The 26,675-nt window shown below is 35.2% G+C and overlaps 11 protein-coding genes across 11 annotated transcripts; 4 read left to right on the forward strand and 7 right to left on the reverse strand. All coding sequences in view use genetic code 12, as the record gives it.

The window, feature by feature from the left end:
• Positions 1-364: 364 nt before the first annotated feature.
• On the forward strand, positions 365-3,910 carry J8A68_005725 (putative aminophospholipid-translocating P4-type ATPase; the record flags this gene model as incomplete). Its single annotated transcript, XM_049409822.1, has 1 exon — positions 365-3,910. One exon carries the CDS (start codon positions 365-367, stop codon positions 3,908-3,910), a length of 3,546 nt encoding a protein of 1,181 aa, XP_049260996.1.
• A 3,110-nt stretch (positions 3,911-7,020) lies between these two features.
• On the reverse strand, positions 7,021-8,499 carry J8A68_005726 (uncharacterized protein; the record flags this gene model as incomplete). Its single annotated transcript, XM_049409823.1, has 1 exon — positions 7,021-8,499. One exon carries the CDS (start codon positions 8,497-8,499, stop codon positions 7,021-7,023), a length of 1,479 nt encoding a protein of 492 aa, XP_049260997.1.
• A 1,079-nt stretch (positions 8,500-9,578) lies between these two features.
• ATP1 (F1F0 ATP synthase subunit alpha) lies at positions 9,579-11,942 on the forward strand (the record flags this gene model as incomplete). Its single annotated transcript, XM_049409824.1, has 3 exons — positions 9,579-9,650; positions 10,023-10,165; positions 10,520-11,942. 3 exons carry the CDS (start codon positions 9,579-9,581, stop codon positions 11,940-11,942), a joined length of 1,638 nt encoding a protein of 545 aa, XP_049260998.1.
• Positions 11,943-12,306: 364 nt separating this feature from the next.
• On the forward strand, positions 12,307-15,250 carry J8A68_005728 (uncharacterized protein; the record flags this gene model as incomplete). The annotated part of the gene is made up of 2 exons (XM_049409825.1): positions 12,307-14,104; positions 14,199-15,250. 2 exons carry the CDS (start codon positions 12,307-12,309, stop codon positions 15,248-15,250), a joined length of 2,850 nt encoding a protein of 949 aa, XP_049260999.1.
• A 241-nt stretch (positions 15,251-15,491) lies between these two features.
• On the forward strand, positions 15,492-16,334 carry J8A68_005729 (uncharacterized protein; the record flags this gene model as incomplete). The annotated part of the gene is made up of 1 exon (XM_049409826.1): positions 15,492-16,334. One exon carries the CDS (start codon positions 15,492-15,494, stop codon positions 16,332-16,334), a length of 843 nt encoding a protein of 280 aa, XP_049261000.1.
• Positions 16,335-16,387: 53 nt separating this feature from the next.
• On the reverse strand, positions 16,388-19,246 carry APE2 (metallo-aminopeptidase; the record flags this gene model as incomplete). Its single annotated transcript, XM_049409827.1, has 1 exon — positions 16,388-19,246. The coding sequence occupies one exon, from the start codon at positions 19,244-19,246 to the stop codon at positions 16,388-16,390; it is 2,859 nt and encodes a 952-aa protein (XP_049261001.1).
• A 431-nt stretch (positions 19,247-19,677) lies between these two features.
• Positions 19,678-20,211, reverse strand: ESS1 (peptidylprolyl isomerase; the record flags this gene model as incomplete). Its single annotated transcript, XM_049409829.1, has 1 exon — positions 19,678-20,211. The coding sequence occupies one exon, from the start codon at positions 20,209-20,211 to the stop codon at positions 19,678-19,680; it is 534 nt and encodes a 177-aa protein (XP_049261002.1).
• A 208-nt stretch (positions 20,212-20,419) lies between these two features.
• Positions 20,420-21,328, reverse strand: URA6 (bifunctional uridylate/adenylate kinase; the record flags this gene model as incomplete). The annotated part of the gene is made up of 1 exon (XM_049409830.1): positions 20,420-21,328. One exon carries the CDS (start codon positions 21,326-21,328, stop codon positions 20,420-20,422), a length of 909 nt encoding a protein of 302 aa, XP_049261003.1.
• Positions 21,329-21,457: 129 nt separating this feature from the next.
• On the reverse strand, positions 21,458-22,282 carry J8A68_005733 (sepiapterin reductase family protein; the record flags this gene model as incomplete). Its single annotated transcript, XM_049409831.1, has 2 exons — positions 21,458-22,173; positions 22,246-22,282. 2 exons carry the CDS (start codon positions 22,280-22,282, stop codon positions 21,458-21,460), a joined length of 753 nt encoding a protein of 250 aa, XP_049261004.1.
• A 143-nt stretch (positions 22,283-22,425) lies between these two features.
• J8A68_005734 (uncharacterized protein) lies at positions 22,426-23,235 on the reverse strand (the record flags this gene model as incomplete). The annotated part of the gene is made up of 1 exon (XM_049409832.1): positions 22,426-23,235. One exon carries the CDS (start codon positions 23,233-23,235, stop codon positions 22,426-22,428), a length of 810 nt encoding a protein of 269 aa, XP_049261005.1.
• Positions 23,236-23,995: 760 nt separating this feature from the next.
• On the reverse strand, positions 23,996-26,275 carry J8A68_005735 (TUS1; the record flags this gene model as incomplete). Its single annotated transcript, XM_049409833.1, has 1 exon — positions 23,996-26,275. The coding sequence occupies one exon, from the start codon at positions 26,273-26,275 to the stop codon at positions 23,996-23,998; it is 2,280 nt and encodes a 759-aa protein (XP_049261006.1).
• Between the last annotated feature and the right edge of the window lie 400 nt (positions 26,276-26,675).

Here is a 26,675-nt window from a genome sequence, read left to right on the forward strand (position 1 = left end):
CCTTGATGTATTTGTCGATTCTATTACCATTGCCCCATTTTGCGTCTTAACTTTTCCTATACTTTGTGGTTTGATGTCAGATACTTTCTTATCATTTATTGTCACATTAGTCTCAAGTGGCGATATTAACGGCTTGCTTCAAAAGAAGTGCCATATTTATAAACTGGGTGTATCCCCGTTACCTAATTCACGCTCACAGTAGTGATGGTAGCGCTTCGTGGCGATGTTTTTGCGAAGTACACTACTACTTACAATCTAGAATCACCACCGCTAAAAAAAATTAGTCTAAACAGTTGACAACAATTCCAACAGTCATATCCATACGACACAGTCAACCCATAGCTATTCCCCTTAACATACCATTATGGCATCATCGTCTAGGCGATATTCCTTTACACTAAGTGATCGTGATGATGACTCATTTGAAGATCTTGATAGTTCTCTAGATAGAGCTTTGAATAGTGCAGCCAATAATTTATTTAGTAATCCCAATCAATCAAGAAATAGCTCATTTACATCCCCAAATGCAATACAACTAAGTAGCTTGCATTCAGCAGATGACGAAGATGGTAATATAAGTGATGATAGTTCCCCCTTAATTAATAATTCATATCATCGTCATAATAATTTATCAACATCATCGTCCTCATCTTCCCTTAACATAGCGGCCAGATCGGTATCTTCCCGATTCAAGAGGTTTCTTCGTAGATCAATCAATTTGTTTCATATTGCCAAAAGAGAATTGGATCAAGAACGTTTAAGGCTGACTGGAGCATCTGATTTTAGAAGAAATAGTAATGCTACGGTGGGTACAACGAATACAAATAATCAAGATTTTGGTGAACGATATATATCTGCCAAAAGTACAAACTTGAAAGCAAATAACATATATCCAACAAACGCAATTTCAAATGCCAAATATAATCCAATCACATTCATACCCATTATTTTATATGAACAATTCAAATTTTTCTTTAATTTATACTTTTTAATAGTTGCATTATCTCAAATTGTCCCACAATTAAGAATAGGGTACTTGTCATCCTATATCGTCCCATTAGCTTTTGTTTTAACCGTCACAATGATGAAAGAAGCTGGTGATGATATTTCCAGAAGGCGTCGTGATAAAGAACAAAATAGTGAATTATATGAAGTCTTGAATAGAAATTCACCCAATTCCTTAACATATGAAACTAGATTAATCCCCGCTAGAAGTTTGAGGGTTGGTGATTTAGTCAGATTGCATAAGGATGTGAGAATACCGGCGGATATGATCTTATTACAATCTTCAGACCCCATGGGGGAATCATTTATTAAAACTGATCAATTAGACGGTGAAACTGATTGGAAATTAAGAATCGCTAATAATGTTACACAAAAAATGAATGGCGTAGCTAGTTTAATATCTTCAGTATCGGTGATTGTTGGTAATCCGTCAAAATCAATTCATTCCTTTAATGGGAAATTAGTGTATCATCCTTCATCATCTGCATCCTTAGTGGCAAATGAAAGTTTCCCATTAACTGTTGATCAAACATTATGGGCAAATACTGTATTAGCATCAGGTACAGCAATCGGAATGGTAATATATACCGGGATAGAAACTAGACAAGCCATGAATACTACCATGACTGGAGTCAAAACTGGTTTATTAGAATTGGAGATTAACAATCTTTCTAAAATATTATGTTTTGTTGTGTTTATATTGTCTGTGGTATTGGTATTAGCTGGTGGATTCCCATTAAAGAAGACTTGGTATATTGATATAATGAGATTCTTGATTTTATTTAGTTCAATTATTCCAGTTTCTTTGAGAGTTAATTTAGATTTGGCAAAATCGGTTTATGCATCCCAAATTGAAAAAGATCAAGAAATTGCAAACACAATTGTCAGAACATCAACTATTCCTGAAGATTTAGGACGTATTGAATATTTATTAAGTGATAAAACTGGAACTTTGACTCAAAATGATATGGAAATGAAAAAATTACATCTTGGGACTGTGAGTTATTCTAGTGAGACTATTGATATTGTAATTGATTATGTGAATAATTTATTATCATATCTTGATTCAAAACCAATTGGATCAAACGCACTATTGTCCAAAAAGAGAGATTTAAACAGTCGTGTATGCGACTTAGTCTTGACTTTGGCATTATGTCATAACGTCACCCCAACTTATGAAGAAGAAGAAGAAGGAATTGAAGCCAGTGGCACTCCTGAAGTCACCTATCAAGCTGCATCACCGGATGAAATTGCCATTGTTAAGTTTTGTGAATTGGTAGGATTGAAATTATACAAAAGAGACAGGCATTCAATTACATTATTACATGTCCATTCCAATCAATTGATAAATTTTGAAATCTTATATAATTTCCCATTTAGTTCCGAAACCAAGCGAATGGGAATTATCGTAAAAGACCCAATACGTGATGAAATCGTATTTATGGAAAAGGGAGCAGATACAGTCATGTCCAAGATCGTAAATGCGAATGATTGGTTAGATGAAGAAACTGGAAATATGGCTCGTGAAGGATTACGTACATTAGTGATTGGAAAGAAGAAATTGAGTAGTCATTTATATGAAGAATTTGTTAATAAATATACTCAAGCTTCTTTGTCAATGTATGATCGTGATGTCAATATGTTAAAAGTCATGAATCAGTATTTGGAACAAGATTTAGAATTGTTGGGATTGACTGGTGTTGAAGATAAATTGCAGGATAATGTAAAGACATCAATTGAATTATTGAGAAATGCAGGGATAAAGATCTGGATGTTGACCGGTGATAAAGTTGAAACTGCCAAATGTGTCAGTATTAGCGCCAGATTGATTTCCCGTGGTCAGTATGTTCATGAAATTACAAAATTATCCCATCCTGAAATGGCCCTAAATCAATTAGAATATTTGAAAATTAATACCAATGCCTGTTTATTAATCGACGGTGAATCCTTGGCTACATATATGAAATATCACAAGAATGAATTCTTTGAAGTTGTAATTAAGTTACCTGCAGTCATCGCATGTCGTTGTTCCCCACAACAAAAGGCAGATGTTGCTATCATAATTAGAGAAATTACCGGTAAGAGAGTTTGTTGTATTGGGGATGGAGGTAATGACGTTTCCATGATTCAATGTGCCGATGTTGGGGTTGGTATTGTAGGTAAAGAAGGTAAACAAGCCTCATTGGCGGCTGATTTTAGTATTGATCAATTTTGTTATTTATCAAAATTGCTATTATGGCATGGTAGAAATTCTTATAAGCGTTCGGCCAAATTGGGACAATTTGTCATTCATCGTGGTTTGTTAATTTCAGTTGCACAAGCTGTTTATTCGATTAGTTCCAGATTTGAACCTATTGCTTTATATCAAGGGTTTTTGTTAGTTGGATATTCGACTATATATACCATGGCCCCTGTGTTTTCATTAACTTTAGATTGTGATATTGATGAGCATTTAACAAAATTATATCCTGAATTATATGAAGAATTGACATTGGGGAAATCCTTATCATATAAGACATTTTTCATGTGGGTCTTCATTTCATTATTCCAAGGGTCAATCGTTCAATTGTTATCGCAATATTTTCAAACATTGCAAGAAAATAAATTCACAGCTATGGTGACATTATCATTTGGATGTTTGATATATAATGAATTAATTATGGTTGCATTATCGATTTATAAATGGAATAAAGTCATGGTTGCAACCATTATAATTACATTTTTGATCTATATCGGTTCAATACCATTTTTACAAGATTATTTTGATTTGAAGTATATTATATCGGTGAATTATTTCTGGCAAACTGCGGTAATTTTACTGTTGAGTTTGTTTCCGGTTTGGTTGGTGCAGTATATTAATAGAAGATTGAGACCTCCCAGCTATGCTAAGGTTCAACAAGATTAGATTTAGAATTTTACTTTTTTAATAATTTAATAACAAACATTCATTTCGTAGTAAGAAGTGGTACTGTAGATATGGAACTAGAAAATGACACATGGGTAAAATGACTCGAAGAATACAGCAGTGCCTACTATATGAGAATGACAATGTAAGTATAAAATATAGCTGCAACTGTTGCCAGGCGCTCTCACATTATTATTCAGCGCATCTTCGATGATCATCTCAGAACCCCAACAAAGGCGATGCTTTATCTGACATACGATATTAGCACCGCCTTAATATTCGCAACGGCTTTTTAAAATTGTATATCGTGGTTCGTGGCCAGTTTTTTTTGTTGGCATTTCAAAATTAGGCATGATTTACGAACTGGCATTTGTACGATCGTATTGCATGTTGTGTCGCGCATTGCCAATCTAAAGCTTCCGGAGTGTTGTATTCTAATATTCATAACATGAAGTTCATTATTCCGCGGAAAATATTGGGTATCGATCGATGACGTATTAGAGATCGTATAGACGTGTAGCCCGACATATTGATCATGCATTATTATATTATCTTGATGGATTCTTTTCACCGAGATAAACAAATAAATAAACATAAAGGTTCTTGCATGGTTTCATTTTTTTGCGTTTGGTATTCCAGAATACGCGAAGCTCTCGGTGTTACCGAACAACTAATTCTCAACCTTAATTTAGCAAACGTAACAGGACTAAACTTACTTAAAATATGAGGGAAGAAGGCTGCAAACCCGAAACTCGGGATTTTCATCAAAGGCATTCGGTCATTCCAAGTGAAATGAAGATGTTTATGTGTCAATGTTTATGGTATCGTAGTATTTACCGCAGCAAGAGTGGAATTTTTCTGATGTAGTGTTTCAAATATTTTTCTGTTGTAGTGTGATGATTTGTAACCTAATATTACTACCCTATGACTAAAATGGCGTTGACTGACTAAAGTAATTATAAATATGAAACTAATAAGTCAGGTGGGTGTATGGATTGTGAGAAATGACAAATACTGGCGGATATGTCAAAAATGTGTAATAATTTGCATCAGACTGACTAAGAAGAGTTACGGAATAAGCATGCGATAAGAGAGGGGTGATAAGGGGGGTGGCTGTTTATGGTTAAGTAGAGAGAACAAATGTCGGACTTTTCCGTCGTTTATGTTTACTATTTTTGGTATTCCTCAGCGGAATTAAGGCAAAAGTTCTAAAAAATAAAAAATGATCTGACTTTTTTTTTGGGCTGAAACAAAGAAAAAAATTTATTATGCTGTATGCAGTCTTATTGTGCCATAGTTTTGTATGTGCAATTGTGGATTATCTCAATATAAAGGTTCAATTGCACCATCAGATTGCATTCTGATATAAATATCCAACAAGTTTTCTAAACTCAACTATCACTTCTTTGCTTTTCCAATTTATCCATTTAATTAGCTTTCTATTAACTTAGCAACAGAGCTTCAATCTATTTACTTAACAGAACATAATAATGTACAGTATTCAAATGAAACGTCCTTCAAGAGCATCAGGAGCCTTATTACTAGGTTATTTGGCTGTATCCACAACTGTTCCATTCATATTATCATATAAAGAGACAACCACACATGACTTTTCAACTACAAAAGGAACAATTAGTCCCAGATGTCTATTTAATAAGATCTAAAACAAAAGAGCCTAACAGAGACGAAGATGTCTGGCATATCTTATGACTACGAGGAAATAACGATTGTGGTTTCTCAATGGGCCCCCTTTCCTACAATGAGTTTACACATACCCTAGCATATACTTTTATAGAATGAGTTCCTTATTTCACGACACGCACTATACGCCTTTTTTTATTATCATTACTATTATTATTATTATATAGGGTTGTTGGTTTTATTATTTATACGGTGGTTTTATTATTATTATAATCTATATAACATGCATTCAATTAAGTTTGAATGTTTTTTTGCATCTTTTACTTTCAGTTCTTATTTAGTCTTTTCGTACATTTTTTTAATATATTATACGAATTAGCATTATTAACAATTTGCTACTTTATACGTTTGTAATCATGTCATTGGTTTTCCTGTCAACTCCACCATTTCGAATGAATTATAAATTTTAAGGTTAACCTTGCGTCGGGTCATTAAGCCGTCATTGTTTTATTCTTTTGTGTGATGGGGCGGTTGCAACGAAGTCACCGAGAAATTTAATATTTTTTTTTCTTGTGTTGAAACCTGTCATGAATGACTCCCCCACATGAAAAATCAAGCTAAGGGGAACACATACACACTTTCGATCGCACTCTCTTCTATAATAATATTTGGCAGGGAGGAAGCTCCGTTAGAGGGGTTCTGTTAACATCGTACGATTCAAATACTAAGAGAATTTGTCTAGCAGTATAAGTTTTAGAGATTAAAGTCTATCGTTCTATTTTTCAGTCACTCTGTTGTAGTCAAATGTAGTTACGTACGAAGGTACTCATAAGTATTACATCGTCTATTCAATTCTAGTTTCCAAATGTGTCGTCTTTAAAAAATGGCAGCAAATATCTACCCCATATTTCGGCGAGAGTTTTAAACCGATATAAAAAAATAAACATTTTGAGTCCTAGTGTATCTATATCAACGAATACTTCTTCGAATTCGATCTATTATTGAATCTTTCCCCACGTCGGTTACTTCTCTATTGGTTATTTGCCGTTTTTTTTTCGAATGTATCTTTTGTTTTCTTTTTCGCAGCAAGGTTTTGCAAAAAAATTTGCATATATTTTAAGTAAATCCGCATATTTTTTTATTATGCTAATCTTCCATTTTTCCGCTATTATTTATAAATTAAATCATGCAACCTTTTAATAAACACGGATATAAAAATACCCATTTCCATATCCATATGCTCGTATGCTAGTTATCCGCTCAAAATTACAGATATAAGAAGGTAGCTTCCATTACCATGTAATTAAGTTTTCCATTGACGTCATGTTGTTAACAACATTAGTAGCTTATGTTTGTTTCAGGCAGCAACCCCGAACACGAAGAAGACATTGTTAAAGAAAACTATTAATTATACTTATGAAATTTGCAGCTATTTACAAAAGAGAGAAAATATAAACATCCCTAACTATCTACTTTTTCTGATTCCAATGAGCATCCTTTAAGAGATCCCTAGGACGTATAGTTCCATTAACTATATCAAACATGAATTGTTTTTGCTGAATGTCCAAACTTCCATTACTGTTAATCAAATCACTAGTAACCTTTGCCAATTCTTTATCATTGGCATTTTCAGTATTCACTACTTCCAAATCACCACGAACCATATGTTTAACTCTTTCAGCCAATTTTGAATGATTCACCTTCAAACTCCAATTCTTTTGTAAAATGAATTGATTGGTTGGGTTTTCCGCAGCCCTTTCAATAATATGTCTAGGTAATAAATAAGGATATTTAGAATCCTCCAAAGTCAATTTGGCAACTGAAGCCAATCTAGAAGAAATACCAGCATTAGAAGATGGAATCTTACCATAGAAGAAAGTTTCTGCATTGATAGTTGGTTTTAATGGACTTGCAGAGAGTTCCTTACTTTGGATTTCTGGAGCTACGGTGGTCTTTGGTGGACCAGCGGGTCTTCTATCTCCTCTTGGTGGTCCACCTCTTCTGTCACCACCATCACGTCTTGGTGCCAAGCTTCTAGGTGGTCTACCATCGTCACGTCTTTGGTTTGGTCTTCTTTCACCATCATCACGTCTTTGGTATGGTCTTCTTTCACCATCATCACGTCTTTGGTATGGTCTTGTTTCACCATCATCACGTGTTTGGAATGGTATTCTTTCACCATCCTCACGTGGCTGAAATGGTATTCTTTCACCATCCTCACGTGTTTGGAATGGTCTTCTTTCACCGTCATCACGTCTTTGGTATGGGCTTCTTTCACCGTCATCGCGTCTTTGATATGGTCTTCTTTCACCGTCATCGCGTCTTTGGTATGGTCTTCTTTCACCATTATCACGCCCTTGGTATGGTCTTCTTTCACCATCGTCACGTGCTTGGTATGGTCTTCCTTCACCGCCGTCACGTCTTTGGTATGGTCTTCTTTCACCATCATCACGTCTTTGGTAAGGTCTTCTTTCACCATCATCACGTCTTTGATATGGTCTTCTTTCACCATCGTTGAATTGTTCACGTTCACCAAATCTATTGCTTAGACCTGCAAATCTACCTACTCTGAATCCAGTACGTTTCATTGGATGGCTCTGAATATCAATAGATTCGCCTTTTTCTACAGTAGATTCGGCTTGTTCTCCAGGTTCGTCCGAACGTTGTTTATAAAATTTCTCATGAGTCTTTCTTTTGTTGGATTGTTTTTCAGTGCCACGTATCTTATTATTCTTAGAAATCATGTCAATCTTCTTAAAGATATCACTCAAACCCAAACTAGGTACTGCTTTGACTTTAGATTCTGCTTCTGTGGTTTTGGAAACCGTTTCATCTTTCTTTGGTGGTTGTGGGTTGACTGGACTATTTCCACTACCTTGGGTAGAAATAAATCTAAGTCCGAGTCTCTTGGACCCTTGTATAAGAGTTCTTGTGGCTGGATTTAACATTGCTTTAAGTCCAATCGAATAACTCTTACCAATCGTATAAGGGAATGGGTTACTCAAACTTGAAGGGATTGTTTGCTGCTAAATTGAATCAATTGTTCAATGAAAATTTTCTTTGATTTTTTTTTTTGGAAATTTGGTAGTGTAAAATTAACCAAGTTTTATTGGATAAAACATCCAATCTTCAATACTAATATTCATTGGTTAATGGTGAACCTATCTGAATCACCCTGAACCAACACGCAATTATCTAGGTATCTCAATTCTGCATGAGATAACCATTGCTCTAGAGAAGAGTATATTAAGCTTCGAGATTTAAAGAAATTTTGATTTTGCATAGATGAAGGTTTACATTGGTAATCAGCATTTTCAATGTCTACCATTAGCAGAGGGAAGAACTCTAGCTTTGTGTGTCTATTAATACATTGGCTAGACCTTAGATGAAATACGAATAGCCACCTCTGAACAGACAGCTCATGTCTTGAAACTAATTGAAGTAAACTAAGGGCTCTCATAGGTGCTCTCTGTATTTTCTCTTCGTGTATTAGGATGCAGCCATTGCCTCATCAGCCGCTTCAATGTATAGGAAAAATATACCCATTAGTTTACAAGATACTTTATGCGATGTCGATACCTGTTAATCAAAGGTGTTATCTCTCAAGAATATATCTGTTTGTAATAATTAAAGGATGTGGATATGATTTCAATATTTTCACGTGACCTAGATTTTTTAGTTTTCCAATTAGTGTAAAGTAAGCGAATTGACCAATAAGAATTGTTGTTGCATGGGGGTCCAGATGTCGTCATATTTTCAAGTACTGGAGTAATGTCGCATACCAATAAATTCGGACTGTTTTCGCAATAAAAATTTGAGAAGTCCAATAAAAATCAATTTTTCAATCCTGTTTGAAAAAAATGTCGTCCGTTTGAACCAAATGCGAATTTTTTTTCACTCTGAATTGTTGAAATTTTTTTTTTTCGTTCATCCTTTTTATATTTCAATCTAATTTCTTATACTCTCTCTCTCTTTCTTTTTCATAACCCATTTTTTATTTATTCACCTTTTAAATAAAACAATAACCATGTTGTCAGCCCGTCCTGTTTTACGTACTGCTGCTCGTTCAGCCGCCGTTGCTGCTAGATCTTTAAGAGTTGTATGTATCAATATTTGAAAAGTTTTCCATTGAATAGGATCAATCAGGATTTTTTCACAATTGTGAAAATTTATCACTTCCACTACAAACTTGAATGTATATAGGTGATATTAATACAATCAATTGAATGATTCCACTACTAGTGTACTATCTACAACTACAAGATCAGATTTATTTATCAATTGGTTCCCAGATCCATGGGATATTTGCCCAAGAATGTCTTGGGACCCTCTGGGACAAGAGAATTTTCACCCTAGATTTCAATTGAATATCACATTACCTCAGAAGAGTGACAACTACTACTGGACTCTGGCCTATTCATAACTACAAATACTTATCGATCAGAATATACTAACAGTTTACTTTTTTTAGGCTCGTCCAACCTTAATGACTGCTCAACGTTTTGCTTCTGCCAAGGCTGCCCCAACTGAAGTTTCTTCTATCTTAGAAGAAAGAATCAGAGGTCTCTCTGAAGAAGCTAACTTAAACGAAACCGGTAGAGTTTTATCTGTTGGGTATGTATCACTTTTACTATGTTCCAAAATTTTTCAAAAATCCACCAACACACGCTTTCGCGCACCAAAAAAAAAAATAATTGATTTTCATTGGACCAACCAACCACAACTGAAAAAAAAACTTGAGTGTGCACTTGCCACACACATATATTTTTTCCCTTCCATTCATTTGCAACCAACTTCTAGTACTACCACCCAGTGTCGTTGTCCTTGTTGTCGTTGTCTTATCAAGATCAATACTGAATGGAGGAATAGATGTTGGAGACCAAGGAAATCAATCTATTAACCAACAAGCGAAAGTTGTCAGGGATTTACAAACTACTGAACCTTATTTACTAACAATTAAACTTATAGTGATGGTATTGCCCGTATTTTCGGTTTAAACAACATTCAAGCTGAAGAATTAGTTGAATTCTCTTCTGGTGCCAAGGGTATGGCTTTGAACTTGGAAGCTGACCAAGTCGGGGTTGTCTTGTTCGGTTCCGATAGATTAGTCAAGGAAGGTGAAACCGTCAAGAGAACTGGTCAAATTGTTTCCGTTCCAATTGGTCCAGAATTATTAGGTAGAGTTGTCGATGGTTTAGGTAACCCAATTGATGGTAAGGGTCCAATTAACGCTTCTTCCACTTCAAGAGCTCAAGTTAAGGCTCCTGGTATTTTACCAAGAAGATCTGTTTACGAACCAATGCAAACTGGTTTAAAGTCTGTTGATGCTTTAGTCCCAATTGGTAGAGGTCAAAGAGAATTGATCATTGGTGATCGTCAAACTGGTAAGACCGCTGTTGCTTTAGATGCTATCTTAAATCAAAAGAGATGGAACAATGGTGCTGATGAATCCAAGAAATTATACTGTGTTTACGTTGCCGTTGGTCAAAAGAGATCTACTGTTGCTCAATTAGTCCAAACTTTAGAACAACACGATGCTCTTAAATACTCTATTATTGTTGCTGCTACTGCTTCCGAAGCTGCTCCATTACAATATATTGCTCCTTTCACTGCTTGTGCTATTGGTGAATGGTTCAGAGACAATGGTAGACATGCCTTAATTGTCTATGATGATTTATCCAAGCAAGCTGTTGCCTACCGTCAATTATCCTTATTATTAAGACGTCCACCAGGTAGAGAAGCTTACCCAGGTGATGTTTTCTACTTACATTCTAGATTATTAGAAAGAGCTGCTAAGATGTCTGATGCTTTAGGTGGTGGTTCTTTAACTGCTTTACCAGTTATTGAAACCCAAGGTGGTGATGTCTCTGCTTATATTCCAACCAATGTTATTTCCATTACCGATGGTCAAATTTTCTTGGAAGCTGAATTATTCTACAAGGGTATCAGACCAGCTATTAATGTTGGTTTGTCCGTCTCTCGTGTCGGTTCCGCTGCTCAAGTCAAGGCCATGAAACAAGTCGCTGGTTCTTTGAAATTGTTCTTGGCTCAATACAGAGAAGTTGCTGCTTTCGCTCAATTCGGTTCTGATTTAGATGCTTCTACTAAGCAAACCTTAGCTAGAGGTGAAAGATTAACCCAATTATTGAAACAAAAGCAATACAACCCATTAGCTGCTGAAGAACAAGTTCCATTGATTTTCGCTGGTGTTAACGGTTTCTTAGATAATGTTGCTATTGAAAGAATTGGTGAATTTGAAGAATCCTTCTTAACTCACTTAAAATCTAATGAATCTGAAATCTTAGAAGCTATTAGAACTAAGGGTGAATTATCTAAGGATCAATTAGCCAGATTAAGAACTGTCACTGAAGAATTCGTTTCTACTTTTTAAAACATCCACAAGCATCATTTTATAAATAATTTATATCTTTTTGATTAAGTGATATAAAATCTTGAAATTAAGATAATTTTCTTTGTTATTTAAATATTTTTCTCTTTTTATTTATTTTATAAAATAAAAGCAGATATTTCTAGTTATTATCATTTACTTACTACTACTTAACCATCTAGCAAATAGCCACCTAGCAAGGTTAGACTTTCCTAAGACATTTAAACAAATTTCGATGTTTGTTTCTCTGTCTGGAATTTGCTGCGAATCATATTTGAGACGAAAAAATTTTAATTAATTAATTAAGCGCTCAATTTTACAACGAATTTATTACTTTAGAAATAATCGAACATCTTTCGCCGCAACAATGTCAGAGCCAGCTGCAGCCAGAAGGGCCAGAAGAAAGGCAAACAGAAACACCAACTCGAGTAGAAACTCTTCGAATACTCCTTCAAGATCCGCTACTCCAGGATTATTAGTCGATGAAGATCAAGAATTTGAAAATGATTTGGATTTTTTATTGACCAATACACCAAAGCCCGAAGTTGATCAACAATATACTTCTTCTTCATTTTCGGAAGTTTATATTAGTTCTTCATGGGAAACTGAGAATAAACCTAAAACAGCTAAACAAACTGCTAGAAAACATGAGAAAAAGTTCACAGTTGCCGACGTTACAAAAGATATGATTGATCTTGATTTTAGTAGTGATAGTGAAGATGAGAAACCAAAGAAGTTAACCAAAAGGAGACTTGTTAAGCAAAAGAAAGAAGATGAACAGGAAGTTGAAGAGTCAGCGGTAGATATTCCTCGTGATTATGCTGGATCTCCTTTCAGTTTTGGATCTTGGGATTCTTCTGAACCTGCTCCTGCCCATGAGGTTACTCATGTTCAAGATGCATCATCAGAGGTACAACAACACGCATCCCAGAAAAAAGGTAGAAATAGAAAGGAAAAGAAAGAGCCAAGACAAAAAGAGTTGCCAAAGAAAGATGCCAAGCCAGAAAGTGAACTGGACGCAGCTCCTCCAACTCAGACGAAGAAACCTAGATCGAGAGGAAAGAAGGAAAAGAAGGAACAAATTGGAGATTCAGTACCTTCATCTGCTGATCAATCATTTGAGCAACCTCCACAAGCTGCTGAGAAATCTGAACTTTCAGCAAGTCAAAGGAGAAGAGCAAGAAGAAATAGACAAAAGGAAAAAGAAAGAGAACAAGCTGCTCAAGGTGAAGCAACTACCTCGGAAGAAGCTAAGCCAAAGAAGACCAAGACAAGAAACAAGAGCAGAAAGGACTCACAGCAAACCCAAGATCAAGAAGCAGTAGTTGGTGAATCTGAACCAAAACCAGTCGATTCAGAAAAGAAGAAGAGAAAACCCAGAGAAAGGAAAAAGAAGGAACATAAAGAAGTTGAAGCCTCTGATTTTATACCTGTTCAACCAGAATTAGAATCAAAATGGTCCACCAAGGAGAATACAGCAAGCAATGAAAAAGCTGAAGCAGAGGAAGAACATCAACAACCAGAGGTAAGTAACGATTATAAATTTGGTAGTTTCATTCAAGAAGGATGGGGTGAAGATAATACCGGAAGTTCATGGGGAGGTAGTGAACATCATGAAAGGGACCATCACCGTGAACCAAGAGAAAGATCCAGAGGAGGTAGAAAAGATAAGTTTGATTCGCCAGCAGCACATCCAACAAGAGCCGAAGGTTCAGCATCAAGAGACGTTGCCGGAGAAGGATGGAGCAGAGAGGATTCTGGTAGTTCAAGAAGACGCAACGATAATAGGAATGATGGCCATCATCGTCGTGAGCCAAGAGAAAAGCATAGAGGATTCAGAAAGGAAAAGGCGGTAGAAGCTGAACCTGTAGAAGAACAACAACCAACTACAAATGACGATTCTGCTTTCGGAAGCGCCATTCAAACAGGATGGGGTGAAGATAATGCAGGTAGCTCTTGGACTGGAAACGATGATCATCAACAGCACCACCGCCAGCCAAGAGAGAAATCTAGAGGCTTTAAGAAAGAAAGATCTGAAGAAGCTGAACCTACTAAACAATATGCAGTCTACGAGGAGGCTGAAGCTATTGAACAACCAGTTCTGAGCGCCGATAGTGCGGTTTCTTTTGGTTCATGGGGTGAAGAGAATACCGCAGATTCATGGGGTGGAAACGACGAAGGTGTGTATCCAAACTATTCTTTCAAAGATGAAACTAACTCTTTTAGGAAACATACTAACCATATTCTAGGAAACGAAAGAAGAAGCTATGACAACAGTGGACGCGAGCTGGCTAGACACGGATACGGACGAGGACGAGGCAGAGGAGGAAGGAGGGGAATGGGTGAGAGTGATCATGGAGGGCGAAGAGGAGGAAGAGGACGAGGACGATCCAGTTGGGATTAGTGGCTTGTCCAAGAGTCAGAAGCTTGGTCTTGCAGTATATCAAAATATGGTCCATGAATTTGCGGAAAATGATTTTGGCCCAGTGCCTGCTTTTTCTGGACTTTTTGGTGATGGTTCATTTTTTAAAAGGGTTGTTAGTAAGAATCCCGTTAGACCTCCTCCCGTTGTTGAAGAGAAACCAATTGAAAATCCATTTGCAATCAAATTAAGACCAATAAAGAAATTGGCTAATAAAAATCTCTCGGAATCCTTACCAGAGATTCAACCAACCAAAACTATTATTGGTCTTTCTCATAAACAAATTCTCCAAGCAGATTTATCAGATGTTAAAATCAAAACTTTGATGTCTTCATCTTCTGTTTCGAAATATGCGGCAACTTGTGTTAGATTTACAAGATCTCATGGCGTTGACTTATTTGAAGATTTTGAAAAGAAGAAGATTTTCTTGCAGTTGTGTATAAATATTGCCTTGTATGAATCAAAGGGATTCAAGAGAACCTTAAATCGCTATTCAAATGTGTTGGAATTATTTGGAGGTTATAGAGAAATCAACTTAGAAACAACAAGAACTCAATTAACTCCATCTAAGAGAGAAGTCCATCAAAATAATTTAGATTATTCTGTATTGGCTTATTTGGGACATATTTTGATTTGGGCAGGACATTTACAACGACAAGCAAAAGTTGCGATGTTTACTGAGAAATATGATTTAGAGGATTTGTCACAAAGATTGGTAATGGAACATATCGGTGGATATCATTTATGGGATAGGTTGCAACGAAATTCTAAAGGAATGAATTCAAAGAGATGGAAACATGTTATTAAGTTCAGAAACGCTTTCCCATTTGAAGAGGACCAATTTATGATTATTTTAAGATTCATGCAAATAGATAATAACATTCCTTAATTATAGTATATACATATAGTTACCTTTATATAGAAGCAAAAAAAACATATTTAGTTAAAATCATACTTTAAGCATATATTCGTAGCGTAAATAATCAATCATCTGTTGTCCATATAAGTCTAATTTTGATCAAATGCGGAAAAGCATTTTTTTATAAATCCGAAAATTGAAAAATTCCTCACTAGCCACCCTCTCCTAAACACTGCTGCTTATCGCAACCCCTCAGTCACTCTGTTAAATAATGACATTTGAAGTCTTAGTAATACCCTACTCATGGATTCATTCATCAAGACCCAACAGCAAATTCATTGGTCTCAGACAGCTTATCAACAGATCATATGATAAACCAAGATATAAATTTGGCATAATCCAAACCCCACGAATCAAAACCGTTGACTCACTCTTAAATGATCTTTCAATAGGCATAGATGATGAGATCTGCATATATCTCTTATTAGGTTCACAAACCATATTTGACAAGTTGGAAACGTATCATGGATATATCCGAGATTTTTCCAAAGAAGCAACCAATGTTGAAGAAAGTTTCCAATGTGACATTCCGGCTGATTTCTATCACTTTTTCAATCTTGATAGATTGGATTCTGAAGTGAATGTTCAGGTTGTAGATGATGATTTTGAACTTGATCATAATGTGCTTAGAAGAGTTATTGCTAGTGTTGGAATGAGATCATTTCATGGAGAATCGGATCCAAAGTCTAAGGACTTCGAACTTACTAGTTTTACATCGTTTATGAGAAATACCGCCCCTCGATTTCTAGAATATGTGATTAACGAATGTTTGCTTGATCCGGAAAGATTTGGTTTACTTTCGCGAAAGGGGAATTTGCATGATTTTGAGAGCATAACGTTACACGCTGATGTTATCGAGGAACATAATCTAGTTCCGTATTATGTTCAAAACTGCGGGTTTGAAAAATCCAATAAACAGAGTATAAAACTAACGATTGATGAGAACAAAAGAGCTGCCAGTGGAGTTTTAGAGGATGGGATATTAGCAAGTAGAGATTTCCATATAGGATTCATTCATAGAACGATAAACATAAAACAAAATCGTACGGTATAATATTTATATAGACTATTTTAATTTAGAATGTAAATTTACATAAATTTATTTATTTATTTGGTGTAACCATTAGCAGCAAGCCACTTGGAAATGGTTTCAGCATCACGAGAAGCCCATTTACCCTTAGAAGCAATGATATCCAAAGATTGAGCCAAACCTTGATCATAACCCTTAGTATTCTTAGTACTAAAGAATTTTTCAACTTCATCTCTTTGTTCAGGTCTAGTGAAACCAGAAGTAGCCAAAGTGACAACCGAACCTAACATAGATAAACCAGGTGGTAATAATTCATAAACCTTATCCCAATGAACAGTTAACCAATCCCATAATTTGAGAATACCAACCTTGTGAGCTCTTAAACCTTGCATTGGAATATAGATATCTTGTTGTTTGACAATATCGGTTTGTAATAATAATGCAGTTACTTTATCCAACACGGCTTCATTTTCGAATCTACCAAAAGATCTTAATGCAGCAATCTTTTCTTCAATAGATTGTGGGTTTCTGTAAATATTATACAATTGATCAAAAGTTTGTTCATCACCACTCTTGGCAACGACATTAAAGATAGAAGCTCTTAAATTTGGATGAATAGCCTTTTTATCACCAGCAACAAATGCTGCAAATGCCTTCTTGGCAAATGCAACAGTATTTGGTTCTTCAGCATTTACAGCAGATGCAAATAAGGAAGATTTCAATTGTTGATCGGCAAATGAATCATTTTCAGAAAATTCCCAACCGATTTGATTCAATTTTTCACCAATTAAATCTCTTGTGAATGCTTTTAATGCTTCCTTAGTGGCTTCATCTTCAAACATGAATGCAGCTTTAATGGATCCGATTCTAGTTAAGATTTCATCCCAAACGACATAATTTGATTCCTTGGACCAAGATTTAACTAAATCCAATAAACTTGAAGTTTCAATAAATCCAGAAGATGCTAAAGAACCAGCATCGGCAACTAAACCAACACGATCTTCAACAGAAAGTTTTCCTTCAACACCAGCTTTACCTAATTTAGTCCAACGAGAAGATTCATAGGCAGTACGGTAAATACCAGCTTGATCACCGTTGATCTTAAAGAAGTCATCATTAGTTGGGAGTTTGAAATTGGCAGATCTACCATTCAAAACTAATGATTCATTTAATCCGTGACTGGTCTTTAAACCCAAAAAGACTGGATATAAGACACCATCTTCTTCTGGCTTAACATCACCGGTAGCTAAGAAACGATTTTGAGTGACTTTAATTTCATTAGTAGCAACTTCTTCAACTCTAACTACTGGGAAACCAATATTCTTGGTCCAAATGTCCATAACCTTAACCACATCTTTACCACTAGCTTCAGCTAAAGCTTCCCATAAATCAGAAGTTTGAGTGTTACCCCATTTATGTTTCTTTAAATAGTTAGAAACACCTTTAATAAAGGTATCTTCGCCCAACCATCTTGAAATCATCTTTAATAAAGAAGAACCCTTGGAATAAGAAATAGCATCAAAAATTTGATTAATTTCATCAGCTCTCTTGACTGGGACTTCAATTGGATGAGAAGCTCTTAAAGCATCTAAAGTTAAAGCATGTTGTAAGGAATCAGAAACATAAGATTCCCAAACTTTCCAATCTGGATATAAGGAATCACAAGCATACCAAGACATCCAAGTGGCAAAACCTTCATTTAACCATAATCCATCCCAGAAATCCATAGTAACCAAATTACCAAACCATTGATGAGCTAATTCGTGCATAACAACTTCAGTAACTCTTTGTTTGGTATTAACGTTGGTATTTTCTGGATCTAATAATAAATCAACAGTTCTGTAGGTGATTAAACCAAAGTTTTCCATAGCACCAGCTGAGAAATCATGAATGGCAACCATATCACATTTTGGTAATGGATAAGGAATATCGAATTTCTTTTCAAAGAAAGCTAAAGTTTTAGCAGCAATATCAGCGGAATATTGACCTAAATGTTCAGAACCTGGGGTAGCATAAACTTTAATTGGAACACGGAAATCATGACTTTCAACATATTTCAAATCACCAACAATGAAAGCAACAAGATAAGTTGACATTAATGGAGTAGTATTGAAAGAAACAATCTTCTTGTTACCTTCAATTAATTCAGTTGTGTTTTCATCCATATTGGATAAACAAACCAAATCACGATTAGAAATAAGGGAAATGGTAAATTTGGCCTTTGCAGAAGGTTCATCATAAGATGGGAAAGCTCTACGACAATCAGTTGGTTCCATTTGAGTAGTAGCTAAATATTTAGTCTTTCCATCTTCTTGATAAGAAGATCTATAGAAACCAGCCATCTTGTCATTCAATTCACCCGTGAATTTAAGATATAATTTAGCAATAGCACCTTCAACTAAATGATCTTTAAATTTAAAAGTAACAGTTTGTTTATCATCATCAAAAATGATATCTTTAGTTTCAACATCATCAATTTTAGCAGTTTGAATTTCAATATCTAAACAATTTAAAGTGATATAATCAGTTCTTTCATTAACTTGGAAATCAATTGTTTCTTCACCTTTAAAAGTGAAATTGTCAAAGATTGGTTCTAAAGTTAAATCATAATGAAGGGGTTTAACATTTGTAGGTAAAACTTCTCTATCTTGTGGAACTACTTGAGCAGATCCAATTGAATTATGACGACGACACATACAGTAAGAACGTTGGAATGATTTGATAACACCAATTGAGTTATTGAAATTTGGTGTAATTGATTTTTTTTGAAATGATGGCAATTGAAATCTTTTTATATTCTTGTTGGTGGCTGTCGTTGTAATTGTTAATGCCTTGTGGAGGTGCGGGACGTGCGAATGCGAAAATTGTGCCAGGAAACTTGAAAGCCAACGAACTTCAGTCCGTTTAGACAATTGGACAAGTCTAGACTGTATCATCGTTGGGGTATATACTTAATAGATGATATATACTACACGAATCTAGATCAAGGGGGTCTCAATTGATATGGTAGGGGGCGGACTCTTAGTAGTATAATTTGTTAGTGGTTCTCTCTCTAAATTTCAAACTCTAACCCCCCTGAAAAATTTTCGAGGAATCCGAGTTCCATGGAATGAAAACAAAAATAGAGAACAATAGGAAACTGAAAAATTAACCGCAATCAGAATGAACCGACGCACAGAGAGAAGAAAAAAAGAGTCTATAATTACTGCCGTATCGTTGTAGAACTTTGTGCCATGGTATTACATGGCAGTACCAGTGATATCGCTTTATTAACATGCCCAGTATCGCATAATGTACATAACAATTAGCTTTCTAGTTTACAATTTTACTTTTATTACTGTGGATATATACGGCGCTATAAACTTAATTAACCAGTTCTTTGAAGAATATGAACTCCACTATCAGTTTCAATTATATCACTAATTTCACCAAGATGTAATCCAAAAGCAGTTTCTTCAAATTTTGGTTGCATCTTTCCTTTACCAAAATATCCTAAATCACCACCTTGACTATGTGATGAACAATCACTTTCAGTTTGGGCCAATTCACTTAATTTAATTTCTCCATTTAAAATTCTTGCTAAATGTTGTTTAAGAATTGCAATTGATTCATCTCTACTTAATGTAATTCCATCGGGTGATTTCCATGATTTTGGTTTTCTTGATGTATTGTTTTTAATTAATAAATGTGAGACTCTAACTTCTCCATTTGGTCCTACAACCGGTTTATTACCATTAGCCTTAAATTTGGCCAAGTATTCTTTTAGAACATTTTCATCAGTACCAAATGGTGGATCCCATGATGATTCTTTTGTTGCTTGATTTAAATAATATTCTTTATTATGTGTTTTAGAAACACGAATAGTCCAGTTTGGAGGTAATCCTGTATTTACTACTGACATGGTCCTAGTATATTCTCTATATTTATCTATCTTCAATTGACACTTCAAAGAAGAGATGGCAAAAGTATTTGTAATTCCCCATTAGGAACAACTCCGAGAATTTAAACAGTTGTATACAAAAGTTCGTGTAATTACCAAAAAAACATCCTATATTAAATCTTTATTGAAAACTATGTATTAATTATATATCTAAATCTACTGTTTCTCTCTAAATACCTCTAGAAGCCAAAGCGTCTTTAACTTGAGTAGTGACCTTTGCAACAGGTTGGTCACAATTAAGTTTGACAACTTTACCTTGTTTATCAAAATAATCAACCACTGGCATTGAAGTATCAATAAAAGTTCTAAATCTCTTTTTAATACTTTCAATATTATCATCAGTTCTTCCACTAGTCTTTCCTCTTTCCAATAATCTTTCCAACATCACTGCTTCAGGACATTCGAAAAATAAAGTAAATGAAGATTTTGCAATTTGTTCTTCAAATGTAATAGCTTGATCCATTTTTCTTGGAAATCCATCAATCAAAAATTTCTTAGATCCATTAGCTACATTCTCCTTAACTGCTTGTTCCAACAACGCAATAGTAACCTCTTGTGGAACAATAGTACCTTCTTTAATACATTGTGCAATTAATTCTCCATATTTGGATCCTTCTCTATTTTGTTCCGCTCTTAATAAATCACCAGCAGATAAATGGACAAATCCTTGTTCGGCAACTAATTTATTACATTGGGTACCTTTCCCAGATCCAGGACCTCCCAATACGAAAACAACTGAGATATCTCCTTCAGCAAACGCTGGCCCTGCTTTGGTTTTGGTAACCGGCTCAACGGCAGCGGTTGGGGGACGACTAGGATCCTTCACTATGACTACGATGGTGGAAAGTAATGCTAACCCGGCTGCACCTATATAAATTTTATTATAGATGCTTGATTTAGGTGAACCCTTTGGAGGAGGTGGAGGAGGTGGTGGTGTAGATGAAGCTCCTTTGAATTTTGGTGATGCCTCAGGCTTGGATGATTTGAAACGAATAAAGTTTTGCTTTAGTATATTTTGTCTGGATAATCTCACAGACGCTTGTCTAGAAGCGAATAGTAATGAATGTCTAGGGAACATGTCCGTTGTCTAGTGGTGGTTGTCTAGTGGTGTGAATGAAAGAAAGATCTACAAAATCATGGAAAAAATTTTGTCTTCGAAATTTTACGAGATTTTTCAATCTGGTGATTTCGTATTTATAATATTTGCTTATGTAGTGTACAGTTTAAGAACATCTTCGTCAACTCTTAAATATTTACCATTAAGTTCTTTTGACCATCCATTCAATGCTAAGTTGGCATATACTCTAGCTGGAACTTCTGGAGGTGATAGTTGTTTATTTTCATGTAAATCAATAAATCTTTGTGAACCCTCTTTACTCATATCTCTCCCAAACTTATTTCTGATATCCTGTTGCATTTCAGTATCAACAACACCCGGAGCAATAGAAATCGCTTGAATGTCAGGTTCCTCAGAAGCTAAAGACATAATCAAATGATTCAAACTTGCTTTTGAACTTCCATAAGCATACCATCCACTATATGGCTTGGTCGAAGCACCAGAAGAAACAGCAATCACATTCCCCTTAGTCTTTTTCAAGGCAGGTAATGCAATTTGAATCAATTCCACGACAGAAAAGAAGTTAATATCAAATAATCTTTTCCATTCTTTAATATTATGTTTTTCAATTGATCCTACTGGTTCTAATGCTCCTGCATTGGCAATGATTGAATTAAGTTGACCAAATTTTGATTCCGCTAATTCGACTGCTTTAATCGAAGTGTTTGAATCAGTAAGGTCTCCAACAACGATACCTACTCTATCATTTCCGTATTTCTGAATTAAAGATTCTAATGGTTGTTGAGATCTCGCGATTGCTATAACTTTAGTTGTTGAGTTTTTATTTAGGAGAACTTCAACAATTGCTTTACCGAGTCCTACAAATTTTGTTAGTATGCTAGCTCAGAGTGACCGGTTCTTTGGATAGCTGTACATACCTCTGGAAGCACCTGTTACTATAGTTACATGAGTCATTGTTAGTGTGGTGTTCAATAATCTTCAAAGAAAAAGAAGGTGCAAAAGGGTCCTTGAAAAAATGCGCAATTTGAAAAATTTACTTTGCTACAATACTTAATCGATACCCAAAATAAATGAAAATGTATATTTAAATAACTATCTTAAAATTTAGAAGAGATTGGATTTAAATGAGCTCCTCCATCAATTGGTAAGACAATACCATTGATATAATTAGCTTGTTTAGAACATAAATAAAGAACAGCAGATTGAAGATCTTCCTTAACACCCAATCTATGTCTTGGATTATGGGCAACCATGGCATCTCCAACAACTTCCAATAAACCATTAGACATTTTAGATGGGAAGAAACCAGGAGCTAATGAATTAACGGTAATATTTCTATCTCCAAATTGTACTGCCAAGTTCTTACCCAAGTGGGTAACACCTGCTTTTGAAGCTGTATAACCATAAGTACCAACACGATCATTGGTTTGGAAACTGATGACAGAAGACATAATGACAATTCTAGAAGGATCTTCTAAACTAGCTGCTTTTTCTAATAATGGAGTGAATAATTTAATAGTATGGAAAACAGCAACTAAATTTAAATTGATGATTTTATTAATAGCTTCAATTGTATGATCTTCCAATGGAGCACCCCAAGAAGCACCAGCATTGGCAACTAAGATATCAACTTTATTTACTTGTTTAGCAACATCTTCATAGAATTTCTTACATTGTGCTTCAACGGCAAGATCAGCTGGAATGGAAATGATTTTACAATTCTTACCATTTTCTCTGGCAGTCTTTTCTAAACTTTTCTTTGATTCTTCACATGCTTTTGCCTTTCTTGAAGTTATAATAACTGTGGATGCACCATTTAATACAAATGCTTCAGCACAATAATAACCTAAACCACGAGTACCACCAGTGACAACTGCAATCTTTCCATTAACGTTAAAATCAACCATTCTATTCTTTACTTTCTTACTTTCTTACTTAGATGAATAAACCAAGAATCACAAAAGAAGAAGTCAAGGGTTTAATATTTATAAGATTTTTTTTCAACAATTGTATGGGGTAGCGGCTCCCCCACCTTCAGAAAAAAGAGTTGTTCCTCGGAATAAGAAATTTGATTTACTGAACGGAGATTAATTTTTCCACTGATAATCTGTCAATTTGTTGAACAAATGGAGAATAGAAAATCCGGACATAACTTGAGATTTAGTAGTCCCTATGACCATTGTTTCAGCATAATGGAACTATCAAGTACTGAACTGTCCTTAGATCCTTTTCTTTGCACCGAAAATTAGACTTTTGGTTTGCCGACCCGCGCGGGATTGCAACCGAATTTAAACGTGGAAAATTATTGTTCATTAATAAATCCGCTCTTTTCTCATGCTGTGGAGTATAATCAATAGTTGCAAATTTGGCCAGGTACATAATTAATCAAGAGTGGTTTGTCCAAAAATAAAGTTCTGGCATTATCGTAGAAGCTATTGGACAACTTCAGTGGAGCCCAGTTGAAATCCATGTTCCTACCGAGTAGAGAAGTTATGGTACAGAGTGAAGAATTGCTGCAAAAAAAATTACGTACAATTAAATTAAGTTAGGTCTATAAAAATCTGTATAACTAATTTATAATAATTATGGTTTAAATAAATATGCAAATAAACAAATCAAATTAATAAACTCCAATCTGAATAGCTTACCTCACTTCGTGACATCTTCCTATTCTTTCAACTTCATTTGGAAAATTTCCGTTTGCCTCTTTCTAAATATCAAATTCTCTTTATCAAGAACAACAAGATTTGGATCATTAACGACCTGCTTGACAATTAGAACCAGTTTGCAATATGGATCAATCTTACAAATCTCCATCTTCCTCTCATAAACACAAAAGAAATATCCATCCTTCTCAAAAATGCTTTTCAAGTTATTAGGGAAAGTAACATATTTATCACTATTGAATTGCATAGCTGCATTCACAAACACAGCAAATAATTCATAGACAAACATATATTCATTTTCCTTATTCGGTAAGGTGAATACCCCAATTGGCTTGGAAGTAGATCTTAATGGATTCCAAAATGCGGGTGCTCCTTTAAGTAGAGGGATTTCTAAAGCGGCAAAATTTTCAAGTCTAAGTGCTAGGAAATCATAGGTTGTATTCACAATAAATAGATCGTTCAAATATTGAACCCCATTACATTGCTTAGCAACAAAATATTCAGGACATTCGACTAATGTAATTCCGCCATTTTGAGAACTGAATGCAGTGGCAGTACAGAATTGATAACCTTGAGATAATGCAGATTTGGAGAATTTCTTTTTACCGTATGCTATAAATTGAAAATCATTTAAATATCCTATTGACATAAATTGAGCTTTCTTAGTTAAGCGCATATGTTGACCTGTAGTAGTTTGGTTGTTTTCATAATTATTGATCAATTTTTGGATTGAATATAGGTCAATAATTTTATCTCTTCTAACAACTAATATATCTTCAAACGTAAGTAATTCTACTGTCATTGCTTTGAATGGAATCATATTCTTCCAATAGCCACCTTCAACTGTCATAAATATACCCGACTTCAGACCTGCAAGCACATATCTTGATTCATCATCCATAGTCACGAAACAACTACTCTCTACCGAAATCGGAAAGCTACCATGATCCCATGGATTCGATTCGTCAAATGTATTTTGATTCTTGTGAAATATCCATGGATCCTTGATATCTGATTGCCAAACAGTTTCTATCAGGAAAGGCTCTCCTGAAGTTGTTGGCCAAGTACGATAATAATCTGAGGGGGGGTTCTTGGAAGAAGATGTAGTTCTTTTCGAATCTGGCGAATGACAAAATGCACCTGTACTGGGTCTTAAGGTATTGGTAGCCGACCACTTTCGTTGGGTCTCGTCAGAGATTTGATTTTCTTCAGATATCAATTCTTCCACGACGGAGGTAAGAACCAGTTGATCCATATGAAACTGAGACGAAAGTTCCAAGATCACATTTGATTGTGTTGATATTTGTTTCCATAACTCAGATGGATTTTTAAAAGTGGTTTGCAACTTTTCCAACATGGCTTGCACTTGGGAAGGATGTTCTTTAATCTGCATCAATTCGTATCGAAAGATTTCAAGTACCAAGAAATCAATTCCAGGTTGTTGGGATAATTCAAGATAAAAATCGTTGAAGATGGCCTGACATCCATTTAAATACATATAAATATCGCGCACATCTGTTGTCCAATAATTCATCATATTGCAAAACTCTTCAAAATCCTCCTGATTATATTTGTCAAGTACTGAGGATTCAATTGATATCACAAGATTCCAAAGATGTGAAAACCTATCCTCAACCTCCGTTGCTTTCAACTCCAATTGTTTCTCTTGAGGATATTTTCCTATCATTGACGAAAAATTCAAGGTTACCATCTCTCCATAGATTCTGATGGTTGAAATATAGTTTTGTTGAATGCGGATGAAGCTTCGTATTATCAGTTGTTGCCTACCAGTGTCGATTTTCTCTTCTTCGAGGTAGGTTCCGGGAATTGCAAATGGCCCTTTAGGAAGAACTGGAAGTGTAAAGATTTCTACCACGGCTTTAATATTAATCAGCCTTGTCAATTGAAATAAATAGTAGAAGACAACCTGTAGAAAATTAATAAATTGTGAAAGGGCAGGCGTATGTAATGCTTCTTGTTTAATTTCTGCTTCTTCGATAACTTTAGGTTTCTTCCTACCGATGGTTTTCTTCATCCCTCTACGACCTTCTAAAATATAGTCTTCTCTTAACTTTCTATATAAATCCCGGGTATTGCCATTACCTTGTTTGGGTGCTGGGTAAAGGGTAGGTGTAACTACTACTCTTGATACAGGCGGAGATGCCCAACGAACCATCTTGGGAAGTATTGGTTCTGATTCCGGTCCACCACTACTCATGCTACTTGATGTAGATGGTTTGTCTAAACTAAGACTACTACTTGACAGTGAATGAATGCTCATGTTGATAGTTATAGACTAAAGATGAGAAGATTATACCAAGATAAAAAGGAAGATATAAGTAATTACTTGAAAAATGAAATTGATTACTAAGAGCGGAAGTAACTCTGGGGTAAGGGTCACAAGATATCTTCTGACTGAAAAAGATGGTGGCTGATCAATAAAATATTTTTATTCCGATTACGATGAATAATCATATAATTTAAATTCATCAGTGTTTAGCCGTCTGGCTGCAAAAAATAATTTCCTTTGAAATTTGTTAAAAAATATTTTTTACTTTGCCCACTTGCAGTCATCATTTGCCGCTTATCGTAGATTTCTCAGGGCCAATCAGTTGTTTATCCAACTATAAATGGTTCTACAAACTGAAAAGAATAAACGGTAAATGCTTCATTTGTTTATT

This window comes from Hemisphaericaspora subhashii, assembly GCF_019202705.1.
Source record: "Hemisphaericaspora subhashii strain CBS 10753 chromosome Unknown scaffold14, whole genome shotgun sequence".
Lineage (NCBI taxonomy): Eukaryota > Fungi > Ascomycota > Pichiomycetes > Serinales > Debaryomycetaceae > Hemisphaericaspora > Hemisphaericaspora subhashii.